At 38.0% G+C, this 17,937-nt stretch overlaps 1 protein-coding gene and 1 non-coding gene across 3 annotated transcripts in view; both read left to right on the top strand.

The window, feature by feature from the left end:
* Window positions 1-17,937, top strand: part of GTF2A1 (general transcription factor IIA subunit 1) — a 45,836-nt gene that overhangs the window by 8,898 nt on the left and 19,001 nt on the right. The window contains exons 1-5 of one of the 2 annotated variants that reach the window (XM_030804179.1): window positions 2,690-2,837; window positions 8,507-8,711; window positions 10,972-11,036; window positions 15,145-15,220; window positions 16,387-16,520. In XM_030804179.1, coding sequence (XP_030660039.1) covers window positions 8,525-8,711; window positions 10,972-11,036; window positions 15,145-15,220; window positions 16,387-16,520 — 462 coding nt within the window. In that variant the 5' untranslated portion in view covers window positions 2,690-2,837; window positions 8,507-8,524. Of the gene's footprint in view, window positions 1-2,689; window positions 2,838-8,506; window positions 8,712-10,971; window positions 11,037-15,144; window positions 15,221-16,386; window positions 16,521-17,937 lie in introns of those variants that run through there. The other variant, XM_003260835.3, reaches the window with a different exon arrangement.
* On the top strand, window positions 9,789-9,932 carry LOC115832687. Its single transcript, XR_004028202.1, has one exon. It is a non-coding gene; the product is annotated as a small nucleolar RNA SNORA79 (small nucleolar RNA).

The raw sequence follows: 17,937 nt of genomic DNA on the forward strand, positions 1-17,937 counted from the left end.
ATAAAACATTTTCTCTCTTTTTAATAAAACAAATGAGAAGAGTTGCCTCAATTGGAAGTATATCTGAAATTCAGTTTATCTGCCCCTGGTTCAGATTTCTCAACATTGGCATTATTGACATTTTGCACTGGTTAATTCTTCGTTGCAGGGGCTGTCCTATTGATTGTAGGATGTTAGCACAGCTGGCCTCTGCCCACTAGATGCCAGTAGCACTCTTCAGTTGTAACCAAAAATGTCTCTAGACATTGCCAGATGTCGCTGGGGGTGCAAAATCACCTCTGGCTGAGAACCACTATTCTAAATACACTCTAGTTATATATATAAAGTACTTGATACACTCTGTGTATAAATATTTGGACCATAAGTTGAATAATAATCTACTATTGCATTTCATTTACTCTTAGGGAAAGCTCTGTTTCTATAGCATTATTTCTTGGGAACCCAGAAGTGTAATATATTTTATCCAGGAGCTAGATGTTTTGTGAAAGTAGGAGAATCCTTCAGAATTTCTAGCCCACCATGTTGCCAGGTTTAGCCACCTAACCTCTGGGCTTGTGATGTGAGGGGCTGCAGTGAAGGTCTCTGATGTGGCCTGGAGACATTTTCTCCATGGTCTTGGGGATTAACAGTAGGGGAGTGGTAAGGGGATTAACTTGGGGATCAGTAGGTCTCATCACATTTTATAGATGAGAAAGTAGACTTGGAATGTGCTTTGACAAGGTCATTTAGCTAATAAATGGTAGAGCCATGAACCTAGCCCTTTCGCCTCCATGTAACATATACAGTACTTAGCAGTAAAAAGGAAGGTAACACACACGCCCTGCCCCAATCCCATTCTTTACCCGGGTATATGCACCCCACTTACCTAAAGTCAGCCAACTGGTGCATGCAGATGATTTTCCTTTGGGTCGGGGGTCTCCTCAGTATCGTCCCTTCTGTGGGTCACCAGAAATATGTTACAGAACCCCAATACTTACCCAAAGGTAGCCATTGAGTCGGGGTTTCTGCACTATAGCCCTTTCTGTGGTCGCCAGAAATATGTTACAAGACAGAAAAATGTGTTACAGGAAAGGGGTCCTGATCCAGACCCCAAGAGAGGGTTCTTGGGTCTTGCACATGAAATAATACAGGGCGAGTCCTCAGTGCAAAGTGAAAGCAAGTTTATTAAGAAAGTAAAGGAATAAAAGAATGTCTACTCCATAGAGCAGCCCTGATGGCTGCTGGTTGCACATTTTTATGGTTATTTCTCTCTGTCTTTTTTTTTAAATTTTTTTATTATTATTATTATTTTTTTGAGATGGAGCTTCACTCTGTGACCCAGGCTGGAGTGCGGTGGCGGGATCTCGAGTTTTGACTAGATCTTGGGTTGTTGGTGGGTGGCACCTGAGATGGTTTTGAGGGTCGGCGACTTGCTCTGCAGTCTAGTTTAGAGACTAGGAATTTGGACTAGTACTGGGATTAAAGGGAGGCAGGTGAGGGTCCTGGGGTACAGAATGCAGAGACATTCACTCTCCAGCCCTGACTGGGACATTGAGGTCAGACCACCTGGGTCATATCCCTATTCTGTCTGCCATTATAGTGATATTGGATAAGCTACCTAACTTCTTTCTCGTCAGATTCTTTTTCTGTAAAAGGGAGATAATAATGTCTATCTTACAGGACTTTTGTGAAAAAACTAGTTTGTACATGTATTTATAAAGTACACAGAACTTAGTAAGTTTTAGTTATTAGTCTAGTTAACACGATATACAAATGTACACCTGAATCATTTTGGGAACAGAAGATGAATTTTTTCCATGTAATTTCAGATACCTGGCAAAGATTAGTATTCCTGATTGTTTTCAATACTATGTTAGTGGCTGGGTGCGGTGTCTCATGCCCATAATTCCAGCACTTTGGGAGGCCGAGGTGGGCGAATCACTTGGGGTCAGGAGTTTGAAACCAGCCTGGCCAACATGGTGAAACCCCGTCTCTACTAAAAATACAAAAATTAGCTGGGCATAGTGGCGCGTGCTTGTAATCCCAGCTACTGGGGAGGCTGAGACAGGAAGGAGAATTGCTTGAACCCAGGAGGCGGAGGTTGCAGTGAGCCGAGATCGTGCCATTGCACTCCAGCCTGGACAACAAAGTGACACTCCATATCCAAAAAAAACAAAAACAAAAACGTATGTTAGTATGATTACTATTGCCAAAATAGTGTTTCATCGTTTATTTTATTTATTTTCATCATGTTGGTCAGGCTGGTCTTGAATTCCTGCCCTCGTGATCTGCCCACCTCGGCTTCCCAAAGTGCTGGGTTTACAGGCATGAGCCACTGCGCCCGGCCTCATTGTTTAAACAGTTGATATCTAATATTTTGATAAATAAAATTAAGATTGTGTGAAAATGGAATTGTAGAGAAACTGTAAACATTCAATTAATTTGAACTTTGTGGTAATTGGCATTATAAGCTTAATACAAAGTACTTGTATGATACTCTTTTTGTATGTCTTACATTACCTAGAACCAGTATTGTAGTACTTGATAAATAATGATTTTCAATAGATTACTTGCCTCTCCCAAAGCTGTTGGAAATGTGTGGGGCCATGTTCAACATTTCATGAGGATTTTTGGCATTTATTAGGCAGGAGCCAGGAATATTGCAATTCCTGCATATTGTGGGATCATTCTGTATGATAAAGAATTGTCCTGCCCAAAATGTCAGTAGCATCCTTATACAGGAACAGTATTCTAGAAGACAATAGTTTTGTTTTCCCTTCTTTGAAATTAGATCCTGAATAAGACAGTTGCTGCCCAGAAGATGTTCATACTTTGGTAGAAATGGTAGACTTTGTGTGGTAAGTACAAAATAGAAATGTCTTTTATGCATGGAGGCAGTGAGTGATGGCTTTTCTTTGAGGCTGTTGAGACTTTGACATTTGTATAGGGAATTGTGGGAGAAAACTGCTGATCATAAGGAATAGTCTATTAAGGTTACATATGCTATATTCAGGGACCTCCAAGTAATTTGGTACTGTGAGAAAATAGAGTACAAGTTATAGTAGCAATTGTTGTGTGGTAACATGCTATACTAAGGAGCTTGGTCTTTAGTGTGAGGATTATCTGGGATACTAGTTAAAATGCAGATTTTTGGATTTTCCAGAGAGTCTGGCTTGATAGGGGTAGTAAAATGAGACCTAGGAATCTTTTGCAAATAAGTATTCCAGGTTGTTAGATGGTGTATTAGTTCATTTTCACACTGCTAATAAAGACATACACACACTGCTGATAAAGACATACCTGAAACTGGGAACAAAAAAAGGTTTAATTGGACTTACAGTTCCACATGGCTGGGGAGGCCTCAGAATCATAGTGGGAAGTGAAAGGCTCTTACTTGGCAGTGGCAAGAGAAAATGAGGAAGAAGCAAAAGCGGAAACCCCTGATAAACCCATCAGATCTCGTGAGACTTTATCACAAGAATAGTATGGGAAAGACTGGGCCCTATGATTGAGTTACCTCCCCCTGCGTCCTTCCCACAACATGTGGGAATTCTGGGAGATACAATTCAAGTTGAGATTTTGGTGGGACACAGCCAAACAATATCATTCTGTCTCTGGCCCTCCAAATCTCATGTCCTCATATTTCAAAACCAATCATAGCTTCCCAGCAGTCCCCTGAAGTCTTAACTCATTTCAGCATTAACACAAATGTCCACAGTCTCCAGAGTCTCATCTGAGACAAGGCAAGTCCCTTCTGCCTATGAGCCTGTAAAATCAAAAGCAAGCTAGTTACTTCCTAGATACAGCGGGGGTACAGAAAGCTGTTGCAAATGGGAGAAATTGGCCAAAACAAAGGGGTTACAGGGCCAATACAAGTCTGAAATCCAGCGGGGTAGTCTTATGTTAAAACTCGAAAATGATCTCCTTTGACTCCAGGTCTCACATCCAGGTCATGCTGATGCAAGAGGTGGGCTCCCATGGTCTTGGGCAGCTCCGCCCCGTGGCTTTGCAGGGTACAATCTTGCTTCCAGCTGCTTTCACGGGCTGGCATTGAGTGCGGCTTTTCCAGGAGCACGGTGCAAGCTGTTGGTGGGTCTGCCCTTTTGGTATCTAGAGGACCGTGGCCCTCTTCTCACAGCTCCACTGGGCACTGCCCCAATGGGACTCTGTATAGGGGCTCCGACTCCACCTTTTTCTTCTGCACTGCCCTAGCAGAGGTTCTCCGTGAGGGCTCTGCCTCTGCAGCAGCAGACTTTTGCTTGGGATCCAGGCATTTCCATACATCTTCTGAAATCTAGGTGGAAGTTCCCAAACCTCAATTTTTGACTTCTGTGCACCCGCAGGCTCAACACCTCATGGACGCTGCCAAGGTTTGGGGCTTCCACCCTCTGAAGCCACAGCCTGAGCTCTATGTTGGCCCGTTTCAGCTGGAGTGGCTGGGACAACAGGGCACGAAGTCCCTAGGCTGCACACAGCATGGGGACCCTGGGCCTAGCTCCTGAAACCACTTTTTCCTCCTGGGTCTCTGGGCTTGTGATGGAAGGGGCTGCAGTGAAGGTCTCTGATGTGGCATGGAGACATTTTCCCCATGGTCTTGAAGATTAATATTAGGCTCCTTGCTACTTATGCAGATTTCTCCAGCCAGCTTGAATTTCTCCTCAAAAAATGGCTTTTTCTTTTCCACAGTATTATCAGGCTGCAAATTTTCTGAACTTCTATGCTTTGTTTCCCTTTTAAAACAGAATGCTTTTAACAGCACCCAAGTCACCTTTTGAATGCTTTTCTGCTTAGAAATTTCTTCTGCCAGATAACCTAAATCATCTCTCAAGTTCAAAGTTCCACAAATCTGTAGGGCAGGGGCAAAATGCCGCCAATCTCTTCGCTAACGCATAACAAGGGTCACCTTTGCTCCAGTTCCTAACACGTTCCTCATCTCCATCTGAGACCACCTCAGCCTGGACCTTATTGTTCCTATCACTATCAGCATTTTCATCAAAGCCATTCAACAAGTCTTTAGGAAGTTCCAAACTTTCCCACATTTTCCTGTTTTCTTCTGAGCTCCCCAAACCGTTCCAACCTCTGCCTGTTAGACAGTTCCAAAGTCAGTTCCATATTTTCAGGTATTTTTTCAGCAATGCCCCACTCTACTGGTACCAGTTGACTATATTAGTATGTTTTCATGCTGCTGATAAAGACATGCCCAAAACTGGGAACAAAAAAAGCTTTAATTGGACTTCCAGTTTCACATGGCTGGGGAGGCCTCAAAATCATGGCGGTAGGTGAAAGACTCTTCTTACGTGTTGGCAGCAAGAGAAAATGAGGAACAAGCAAAAGCAAAAACACCTGATAAACCCATCAGATCTCCTGAGAATAGTGTGGGAAAGACCGGCCCCCATGGTTCAATTACCTGTCCCTCCCACAGCACATGGGAATTCTGGGAGATATAATTCAAGTTATTTTGGTGGGAACACAGCCAAACCATATCAGGTAGGTAGGTAGGTAGATAGATAAATAGATTAATTACTTTGTTGTGGTTCCAGTTTTTAAGCAGAAGATATCATATTTATAAATTTTAAAAAATTCACCTGATAACAGTGTAGAACAGTGTTTCTCAAACTTCTTGACTAGGACCCTCCTTAAGAATTAATAGTATTTAACATTTTGAATAAATATATGCACAAATGTATGTATGTATAACAAAAATCTGCAAAAGTTTTTTCTCAGTGCAATACAATCTAATTTTTTCTTTCAGTTCTATTTTGTTTACAAAAAACATTCTTAGGGGAGAGAGGGAGGGAGAAGGGGAAAGGAAAGGGAGAGAGGGATGGAGAAGGGGAGGGAAGGAGAGAAAGAAAGGAAAGGGAGAGGAGAGAGGGCTACAAAGAAAATTCTAAATTGACTGTGAATCACTAGTAGGTTGCAGTCCTCAGTTTGAAAAACATCGGTCTAGATTTTAAAGCAGTTCTCACTTTAGCATACATCAGAATAACCTGAATAACCCCCAGAGCTGCTGATTTAGTATTTTTAACAAGTACCCAGGTAATGCTGATGTTGGGTCTAGAACCACATTTTGAGGATCACTCATTTATAGAGGATAGATTGGAAGGGCGAGTGTCCACTGGAATGTCTGCTCTGTAAGGTCGAGCATTTTTCTCGGGTTTGTTCACTGTATCTTTTCAATGCGTGTAACAGTGTTTGGCATATAGGACATAATTATTTGTGGACTGTATGACTTGATCCAGGAAACTCAAGAGTTGAGTCACTACATTACTACTGTTTGCAGTACTGCTGGGCAGAAAGGACCAGGGCCATGTCATAGAGATACATTGGAACAGTGAATCAGAATAGACAATAATGGTGGGCTGTTGGGGTGGATTCTGACTCCTAGGTCGTTTACATGGGAGTCTAGGTGAGTCATGGTGCCTAGTACTTAGCCACACATGATGGGTATTCATTAATGTTTGCCATTATCATAGGAGCTTCGTAGAAGTGATGGGTTGAGATTGCTGTGGGTAAACCAGTTGGAAGTGGTAAAAGTGAAGCATAAAATTTAGAAAATTATGATTTAAAAAACTTTTTAAACAAAACATTAATAAGACCTTTTTTCACCTTGATTTTTGGCTCACAAGAAACAGGCTTTGTTTTGTTTTGGAAGAGAGGAGAAGATGTAGAAGGTTTGGGTGATAAAAGAGTGTTTGGAAGCCTTACTATATATAATACATTAGTCATAATGTGTTTTATTTAGCATGTGAGTGTCTATTTTGATGGTGCGCTATTCTAGATGCCTACTTTACAGAGATGAATCAGACACAACATGGGCTCTCAGAAAGTAGTACTTGTTACTACGGGAAGAAGCTAGCTGGTTTTCGCCCGGGATTAGCAGAGACTTAAATTTATTCACTGGAAGTGAGTTTAGAAGTAATCTAATTCAATTGGTTCCCCTTTTGGGTGAAGAAGATGCTTAAGAAAGATAAATGATTAGGTTACATAAATGGCCAAACCAGGACTAACTGGGTGCCTGACTTCTGGTGTAAGGCTCTATTAAACAGTTAGTGCCACCACCACTGCCACCAATAATAATAAATTTTGATCACCAACTTTATGTAACACTGATAATTGTTTTACATAGATATGTCATTTAATCCTCTCAACAACCAGTGAGATACATCTTATTACCATCTCTCTAAGAATAGACTTCAGGTAAGTCTGAATACTGGGCCTGCCAGTAGGATTCCCTAGGAAATTGACCTTAACATTTGCTTTTTCAGTAAGCCCTTAGAGATTTAGTGGAATTGTTACTAGCATCAAGACAACAAATCTAGAATGTCTGGAATGATTGGAAGGGTCAGAAGACTATAAAAAATCTCTATGAGTATGACCAGGCATGGTAACTCATGCCTGTAATCTCAGCTCTTTGGGAGGCCAAGGTGAGCAGATTGCTTGAGCCCAGGAGTTCGAGACTAGCCTGGGCAACGTAGTGAGATCTTGTCTCTATTTCTTAAATTAAAAAAAATAAAATAAATAAAAAACTCTCTGTGAGTATGGCAAAGGGAAGTTCTTGAAGGATCTGGTAGAAGCTTCAGGTCAATTAGGCAATATCCCAAGAGCAAATCCTGGAGGAGAAGACAAAGTATGTGTAGATCCTTGTGTACAGAATGACCGAATGAAGTTTTATCTGTATTTTCAGGGAATAGTTTGTGACTTTTTGGCCAGTTTCTTATAAGGTTAAGGCTCGAGATTGAACACTAAACCTGGTAGAGAGGAAATGTGTTAGGTAGAAGATTGAAATCATTGCACATGTTTTCTTTTCTTTCTTTTTGTCCATTCTGATTTTTCCCATCATAGAACCTAAGGTGAAATGAGAAAACAGAAATGGCTAAACAGAAAAGGATTGCCAATTGGCATAATGGAAGAAGGAAGGACATTTCAAGAAGTGTCTAAAGTTGGGATAACTACTAAGACCTTCGGGCATTGCCGGTTCTTTTTCTTTATGTAGGATTGGACAGATGGAAAGTTAGGCTTTTCTTCTTTGGGGGATTGCCTCTATGTTTCTCACTGTTGTAAATGAATTTATGTTTTGTATGTTATTTAAGAATTTATGTTTTATATGTTGAAGCAGAACATTTTGTATTTTGTATTTTTATAAGGAAAAAGTTCCATATAAAAATAGTTTAGTAATGGTTTTGATATCATAAAGGATAATCTTTGATTACTAAAGAAGTTGCTTATATGAAACTCATTGCTAAATAATAGCTGCTGATTCAGGAATTACTATAGAAAGTTTATTGGAAGATATAAAAGGAAACAAAATCTCCAGTACTCTGATGTGGCAAAAATGAGGTTTGAGACTTTAAAATTTTGTTTTTGTTATTGTTAACACTTGGGTTAGAATTATAGATCTGCTGTATTTCTGTGTCTGTATCAGTTTTTAAAATGGAATAACTTTATAAAGAGATTAATAAAACTGTTGTGTTCATCTGTCCAGAGTTATTTTTCACTTAGAAATCTTTAATGTTCTTTGCCTTAGTTATGGGAAAACAAACTAATGCAGTCCAGGGCAGTAGATGGATTTCATTCAGAAGAGCAGCAGCTTCTACTGCAAGTTCAACAGCAGCATCAACCCCAGCAGCAGCAGCATCACCACCATCACCATCATCAGCAAGCTCAGCCTCAGCAGACGGTACCTCAGCAAGCACAGACCCAGCAGGTCCTTATTCCCGCATCACAGCAAGGTGAGACTGGATTTGTTTTCCTATTTACGACTTGGAAATTCAGTTTGTTGTTATGAAAGAAGAGAAATATTCTGCATTTCTTGGATCTTGTCTTTTAAGGGGCGCATGGAGAACCTAAAAATAAACAAACAAAAACCCCTCTGTTGATTTCGGGCTTTTTTCCACTTACTCTTGGCTGAGGGGTGTGTGTGTATGTAAATGTATATAAATTTGTATAAAATGTAGATTGTATCTGTAGAGTAATGGTAGACAAGTAATTTACTAATTGAAAGCCTAAGATGATATTCAGAGAAATTATATTAATATTTTGTTTTGAAAAGGCTGTATAGTGATGGATTTCCTAAGTTAAATCTAAAAGGTTTATTTACTAAGGGCTTTATTATTTTATATGGTAAAATAGTTACTTGCTTTCTCTATAAAACATGTTCTTTCAAAGACTTGTTTCAGATCAGATTTTAAAATATATCTTAAATTCTGGAGTTTTTTGTATACTTTGGCAATTTGAAAATTCAGTTCCATAGTAATTTATGTAAGCCTAAATGCACTGAATTAGATTTATTTTAAGTTAAGAGTGGATATATAACATATCTTAATTTATATTACTTGGATTAAAGCTAAGAAAAAGCAAATATTCATAGACCGTGTCCATAGTGCTTTGTACTCTGCAAGTCATTTTATAGATACTGTTTCACTGGCATCTTATAAGGGCTTTGTAAAATAGCCCTTGGCTCAGTTTCACAGCTGAGGAAAATCTGAGCCCAGAAAAGGCTAAGAAACTTGATCTGTATTTTCTCTCATGACAAACATCTATTCAGTTACAAAACTTCGTGAGCATTCTAATTCAGTGCATCTGCTTTTATGGGAGAGGACACTAGAAGTAAATGAAAAGTTCATTTTAATATCATTTAGTTACTCATTTGCCTCATTTGACAGTAAATACATGTGTCTTAAAATTGGTAATGACACACAGTAGAAGAGTGTATTTGGGTTATTTTACTGTTGATATCTAGTGGTACTTTTCATACCTAATTTTGATGTGTACTTTGTATCAAATAACTTTATCCTTTTATTCTTTTTTGATGACTGTTCTTCCTGTTGCCTTCAGACCTGGCATTAGGATTTTAGGTCATCATAAATTAAAATTTGATTTTCTTCACTCAGAGAATATTAGGATAATGGAGTTATCCGTCTGTTCTCTGAAATTTGCGGAATCAAACATTTAATTCCTTTTACACTTAAGTAACATTGCCATTATTTCTGATTTGTATTTTTTCCGACTTGGGCCGGTTTACCACTCTTCAGGCAACCTGGTGGTCCCCTGCTTTCAGGAGGCCACCATATTGATGCTGAACTTATTTGGACACCTGATCAGCATAGCACACTACGGCCCAGAACTCCTGGGCTCAAGTGATCCTCCCACCTCAGCCTCCTGAGTTGCTAAGACTACAGGCATGGATCCCCGCACCCGGCTGATTTGTATTTTTTAAACAGCTGATGAAAGTAGCATGAGTCTGTCAGCTGTCATATTTGGAAGAAAAGGACTATGTAGATTTCAAAAACTAGTCACAACTTTTTGAGCTTAGTCTTATTGGATTAGTAACTCATTGCAACAGTGGTATCGTTGTATCAGTAAAACAGTTAACCTTGAGTTAAGACAAAATTATGTTTGAAAATGTCCAGTTTACTTAAGAATGCATAGAATTGTGTATCTTTAGGTGTTAAGATAATTCACTACTTCATGTTCCTAAATTCCCTTGCATCCTTAGGAATTGTCACTTAATTTTTTTTTTTTTTGAGATGGAACCTTGTCACCCATGCTAGAGTGCAATGGCGCGATCTCAGCTCACTGCAACCTCCAGTTCCCGAGTTCAAGTGATTCTCCTGCCTCAGCCTGATACCCAACTAATTTTTTTGTATTTTTAGTAGAGATGGGGTTTCACCATATTGGCCAGTCTGGCCTCAAACTCCTGACCTCAAGTGATCCGCCCGCCTTGGCCTCCCAAAGTGCTGTGATTACAGGTGTGAGCCACCACGCCTGGGCTTAAATATTTTTTAATGTTTTCTAGTATAGGGTGGGTATATCACAGCTGTCATTTGCCATATAAATTTATAATGTCCTGAGATCAAATGATTGAAAGCATTTGAGTGCAGAAAACATGGAAAACATGAAAAAAGTTTTCATCATTGTATGTAAAGTGTTCTTGTGATTATAAAATAGCCTCATGGTTGCTTCTTTGCATGTGTGCTTGTTTTTTTGTAGCCACAGCACCACAAGTTATTGTTCCAGATTCTAAGTTGATACAGCATATGAATGCATCAAACATGGTAAGACTCAGAATGTAGCAGTTTGATTGGCTGTACTTAATTCTAACCCAAATTGTGATTATGCCTATATATGTCATATATTAACAACTTGAAGTTTATTGAAGACTCGAGCAAAACAGCTGTCTTAGCTTCCTGAATATTGGATCTGAAGTTTAGCTTGGTACCTAGACATTAAGGTTCATAAAATTATGGAATTGTTTAAGAATACCAAAAGAATAGTGCTTTGTGAGTTATTCCATTCCCTACTATTTCCGAAAAAGTTTTAGGGTACCTACCAAGCTTATAATGCCAAGTATGGTTCTGTTTCAGGAGACCTAGTAATTGCAACAGGGTGGGAAGGCTAAGAATTGTGAACTTTTAAAAAATGAAGATCAACTGTTTATAGTTCAATATAACTATTTTTAAAATCAAGCATTTAAAAATATTGCTCTGACTTAACCATAGTATAGTCTAATAAGTCATTATAGTGTGTAAATTACCACAGAATACATTTTAACCAGTTGAGTTACATTAGAATTTTTGTATTTCTGAGGACTATCCACTAAACTTTATAAGTCCTCACTCATATTTTCAAATTACAATTTAGACATATAATATTTCTCAACAAACGTAGTATAGTTTAACTGTAAACTTGAAAGAACCTCTTCAGATCCTCAGAAAATCTTTACCTATACCTTGAAGTTGTTTTTTTTTTTTTGGATAAAACATTAAAATACAGTCAGAGTAGTTCAAGACTTCCTTATAAATGGTTTTTCTTTATTCTGTTTAAAATATACAGACTGTTAATTTCATTGAGTGGTGACTCAGCTCTTACATTTCATTCTTCAGCCAAAACTTTTTATTTAAAGGTGAAAGAATCAATATTTGTAAAAAGATCTTTTAACCTATGTAACTAGTTAGTACTAGGAATGAGATTTTTTTTTTTCCGTTCAATTTTTTTTTTTTTTTTTTTTTTTGAGATGGAGTCTTGCCTTGTCGCCCAGGCAGGAGTGCAGTGGCGTGATCTTGGCTAACTGCAACCTCCGCCTCCTAGGTTCAAGTGATCCTCCCACCTCAGCCTCCTGAGTAGCTGGGAGTACAGGTGTATGTCACCACACCTGGCTAATTTTTTTGTACTTTTAATAGAGACGGGATTTTACCATGTTGGCCAGGCTGGTCTCCCAATTCCTGACCTCAAGCAATCTGCCCACCTTGGCCTCCCAAAGTGTTAGGATTACAGGCGTGAGCCACCACGCCCAGCCTCAAGTTTTTTTTTAAACCAAAAAGCAGTATATGAAAAGATCAGTTCTACTTTGTGAGTGATACTGAATCACAAAGCTCATTTGTGATTTATAAGCCAGATAAGAAGGGCTTACCCACTAGACAGATGACTTCCTCCTACACATTACCAGCCTCACAAATTCATACTGGGGCAGAATTGAAAGTTTCTGCATGATAGTAGAAATTGCAATTTTTAAATTCACAAATATCAAGGATCTCTATTTGTACATGTAGTTACAGTTTCTAGAATCATTTCTTTTACATGAAAATAAAAAATTTCATGTCTGTTATTTCTCACAAGATTTTTTATTGGAAAAAACTCCATTTTAAGTCTAAGGCCCCAATTTTTTTTAACCTCCACCCTTAAAAAAAAAAGTCTCACTATATGTTGCATATTGCAGTTGATGTTGTTAAGGCTATATCCTAGGGAATAACTCGCATTATTTTAAAACAAATTTTGGCAGAATCTCTTGTGGTAGGCCCCTCTAAAAGAATTTTAAATGTTGTGGAAGAGAATTTTGAATTAATAGGTTATTTCTGGGATAAAAATTAGTGGTCCATCTCTTACTTACTGGTTAAGTCTCCTTTATTCTAAAGAGCATATGTATTTAAACAAATCATAGGTCGGTTATTCAGGAAAATTGATTTAACATTTCTGTATATTTTACATTTTACTCTGTTGTTTTTAGTCAGTGTTTCCTTCATGTATTTCTGAACATAATCAGTATAGGCTCTCTACCAATAAAAGTGTTTTAGGTTTTTGTGGGTTTGCATTATTACTTATGATTCAGAAATATTCAGCAAAAATATATTTGTTCTTTCTAATGGCTCTGTTTGCGTTAGAAATGAACTAATCATAAAAACGTGAGATAATATAGTAGAAGGCTATTTCAGGGAACTTCTGGTAAACCATTGTTTTCAGTTCTTTTTTATGAAATGATTGGTCTAATGCATTATTTGTGTTTGGGCTGTTTTGTGGAATACAAGAAGAAATTTTAATAGTTATTAAGTATAAGGTGGTTTGTGTATGGTATATGACTCAGCAAATATATGTTATGCAGCTTGAATTTGTGGAGGGTGTGCAGGTAGTTATTGGGTCATGTATTCTATATAGAAACTACTACGTCAGTTTGCTGGTAGAGGAAGAATTGTTATCTTTCAAAATATGAATTATAGGCACTTAATATTTCTAAATATTTTTGTTTTTTTCTTTTTAAATATTTCTTAATAGTATGTGGTGGTTAATATTTTCCTTAAACTTAGATAACCTTTAATTTGCTTATATAGACAAGATTTATCTTAAATTGGGTAATTGAGTATCCAACTTAAATTCGGATCACCCTGGTAGGCTATAGTTAAATTCCGGAGACACGGTGGAAATTTCAGGCCCAAGATGTAGAAATTACTTAGGTTTGTCAAATGGCAACAAGTGTATTTTCTTGGAAAGCTATATACCTAGAGCCCAGACTAGACAGTAGTTGAATTATTAACTCAGTTTAATAATTTTCCAAGTTTGTTGACTTCTCTGATACTAGCATTTCCAAAGCAGTTACATTTTTTTTTTAAGCTTTTCCAGATATGGGTAGTTCTAGAAATGTGTAGGTTAGATTGAATGTATGAATAGTTGGTACCTAAAGAAGATTGAAAAGAGAGGGAAAAATCTAGCAAAATGTGTAGCTGTAGTGGGATACAGGAAAATACTTACAGTACAGAATAAAAAACCAGAGAATGGCATAATTCTTTGCGGGAGGACAGGAGGAGAAAATTCCAGAACTCTCCAGCAAGTCAAGAATTTGTCCTGGATTTAAAGAAATTCATAATAGAATCTCATCTATATCTTTATAACTTAAGTGTCACATACTAACTTCATTTCAAAATGTTGAAATTAAAGTTTGTGACTATCGCCCAGGCTGGAGTACAGTGGCACAATCTCGTCTCACTGCAACCTCCACCTTCCAGGTTCAAGCCATCCTCCCACCTCAGCCTCCCAAGTAGCTGGGACTACAGGTGTGCACCACCATGCTCAGCTAATTTTTGTATTTTTTGTAGAAATGGGATTTCACCATTATTGCCCAGGCTGGTCTCAAACTCCTGAGCTCAAGTGATCTGCCCACCTGGGCCTGCTAAAGTGCTGGGATTATAGGTGTGAGCCAGTCTGCCTGGTGTGACTTTTCTTAAGATTTACAGATTTTTTGTATTAATCTGTTATTAATACGTTTCACCTAGAATATAATGCCAATATGTCCCTTTTTTCTTTGCTAATATGGCATCTTAGAAGAATTGTCAGCTATACTCCCAGTGAAGTCTTCTGATACAGTGTTCTTTATAGATATAAGTTGATTTTAGTAGAAATTTTAAAAGTTAAGAATTCTAAAAAGTAGACAATTATACTTTTATCTCAAGGAAATGGGCATAAGGAAACAGTGGGAAAGGAAGCAATAATGAAATAGCTATTTCATATATTGTACAGCATTGTTAATGTGGGTATTGTCTAAAAATGTATAGGTTAGATTGAGTATAGGAAGGCTTGGTACCTTAAAGAAGATTGATGGGACAAGAAGGAAAAAAAAACTGCAGTACCTGTGAGATTTACTTAGAGCACCTTCTCCAGGGGAAAAAACCCAATTATATTGTTGTATTTAACTGCTTAAAATAATTTGGTAGGTTGTTGAGGCTAGGTTGGTCTTTCTTGTACCATTTTATAAAATGGGATTTAGCCTTACTAGATTTTTTAAATTTTGGTATATTCTAAACAAAAAGTTTCATATACTATTAAAATATGCTAGAGATAAACAGATAGTATTATATATGTATGTGGTTTTGATAGTTTTTCTTTGTTTTTTTTCAGAGTGCTGCTGCTACAGCTGCTACCTTAGCACTCCCTGCAGGTGTGACTCCTGTTCAGCAGATATTAACAAATTCAGGTAATTAGGAATGATGGAACCATTTTAAAATGTAATTCAGAAAATTGTACTATCTACCCCTTAGGTTTTGTCTTCTTTGAAAGACGGAAAATATTAATATTTCTTTTACCATTTGGTTTAGGTTATTAAAATAACTTTATTTGAGGGCCGTAACATATACAACTGTAATCGTTGTTGAGGATACAGTAAAGAAGATGAAAATTGTACTTGAACCTTTGATCTTTGCATGATAACCCTATTATTGAAATATGATTATATAAAAATGCTTACTTAGTTTTTTACTGAACACATTTAACATGCCAAGTGAGTATTAAACTTATTTGAACTTGTGATATCAAAGTAATTCCTAGAGTATATTAAGAGCAAATTTATTGTATGCTATTATTATACATAGTATCTCTTCATTGACTAAAGACCAATGTCTAGCTCTTGTGTTTTGGCATATTGGTGCTTGAAAAATTTATTTACATGGATTTTAAGTGTCCCCTGTAATCTTGATTATATAGTTATTATTTATTTTCTATTCTGTGTATGTTATTTTTGTTAATGTGTAAATTTGTGAAATTAGGGGTTTGTCTTGCTACATATTTTAATAAGATGTAATTTGCTTTTTAATCAATTCAAGATTCTGGGTTATCTAAAGGAACATATTGGGAGAGTTTGATTCTGTGTGAATTGTGTGACAATGATGATAACTGGTTCAGCGAACCTTTATTGCTTTTACCAATTTTGAAGCAAAGTTCTGTGGTGCTTGTTTGGTTCAAGATATTAAATGAGCTATTAAGCTTTTGTTCCTTTAAAGCTTTAAAAATGAACAGCTCCCGAAGTGTCTGATCTTACTGCTCTTTCTTCACTCCTAAGGTTAGCAAAGATAATGTAAGCTTTAGTCAAGTCTCATAATCTGTTGTTAAAACCCTGTTGGAAATAGCTGAATGAGGATGTAAATATGAAAAATAAAACATTTTAAGGAATGTATTTGAACATGGCGAGAAGTCAGAGAAGGGGAGGATTATGCATACTGTGTATGAATGACAACTTTTAATAAAATTGTTAGTTTTCTTGATAATTTCTTGTGCCTTTGGTGGTATGAAATTAAATATGAATTCATTTCTTTTGAGATGGTCACTGCTAAAATAATAACTTGGAATGCATGCTTTTTGCTTTAGGCCAGCTTCTTCAGGTGGTCAGAGCAGCCAATGGTGCCCAATATATCTTTCAGCCTCAGCAGTCAGTGGTTCTACAACAACAGGTTATACCACAAATGCAGCCTGGTGGAGTACAAGCTCCTGTTATACAGCAGGTAAAATAATCTTCTATTATGATCAGTATGGGGTTCTGTTTTATTCTATGTGTATTCCCTGGGTAGTTTCCCTCTCTTTATATGCACAAAAGACTCTTCTTCAGTGCTACAGACCCAGTTGTTTCAAATTTCTCCTGTATACAGCTTAACTTAGATTCAGCATGTATTAAACATGTATTAAACAATTACTGTTGTCTCTGCCCATCCTTCATCATCCCTCGAAGGTGGCAGCACTCTCCTTCCAGCTTCCTAAGCTGGTCATTCGGCCTTTATTCAATAAGCAGTTACTGAGTCTCGGGGTATTCACAAGGGTCAGGGGATTTAGGAGTGAATGAGGCCAACATGACTCTAGTTTTATGATGCTTACTGGAAGTGGGTGTGTAGAATCCTCCCTTTTCCTTACCTCTAATATCCAAGGTATCAAGCCTACCAATTCTTGTTAATGGTTTTTCTTTTTTGAGACGGAGTCTTGCTCTTTCACCCAGGCTGGAGTGCAGTGGCGCAATCTCAGCTCACTGCAACCTCTGCTTCCTGGGTTCACGCCATTCTCCTGCCTCAGCCTCCCGAGTAGCTGGGACTACAGGCGCCCGCCACCACACTTGGCTAACTTGTGTATTTTTAGTAGAGATGGGGTTTCACCATGTTAGCTAGGATGGTTTCTATCTCCTGACCTTGTGATCCACCCACCTCAGCCTCCCAAAGTGCGGGGATTACGGGTGTGAGCCACCACGCCTGGCCTTTTTTTTTCTTTAACTGCAGTTTTGCCATGGTTGTTGCAGTCCCTTAATATGTTTGACACTGTGTTTTTCTCAGCCTCTTTTTTCATTTCCTTAGTTCATACTGTCCATAATTTGTCACTAAAATACTGTATTGTCTCCTTAATGGTTTCTCTGCCTCTCATCTTGTGCCCTCCTAACCTGGCTGATGTATAGTCATCTTTCTTTTTTTTTTTTTTTTGAGACAGAGTCTTGCTCTGTTGCCTAGGGTGGAGTGCAATGGCACAATCTCAGCTCACTGCAACTTCTGCCTCCTGGGTTCAAGCGATTCTCCTGCCTCAGCCTCCTGAGTAGCTGGGATTACTGGCATGCACCACTGTGCCTAGCTAATTTTTGTATTTTTAGTAGAGACAGGGTTTCGCCGTGTCTAGGCTGGCCTTGAACTCCTGACTTCAGGTGATCTGCCTGCTTTTGTCTCCCAAAGTGCTGGGATTACAGGCGTGAGCCACTGTGCCTGGCCTATCTTTCTAAAAATCCTAAAACTTTTAACAGCTTTTCATTGCCTACTGAGAAAAGCCTAAACAACTCAACATGGTTTATAAAATCTTTTTGTGGATCTTGTGTCTTTGAACTCTCCAGGTTTATTTCTTGCCATGCTCCTAGGTATTTTCTTTAGCTGCATTTACATCAAAATAAACACT

Source organism: Nomascus leucogenys, chromosome 22a (assembly GCF_006542625.1).
Source record: "Nomascus leucogenys isolate Asia chromosome 22a, Asia_NLE_v1, whole genome shotgun sequence".
Lineage (NCBI taxonomy): Eukaryota > Metazoa > Chordata > Mammalia > Primates > Hylobatidae > Nomascus > Nomascus leucogenys.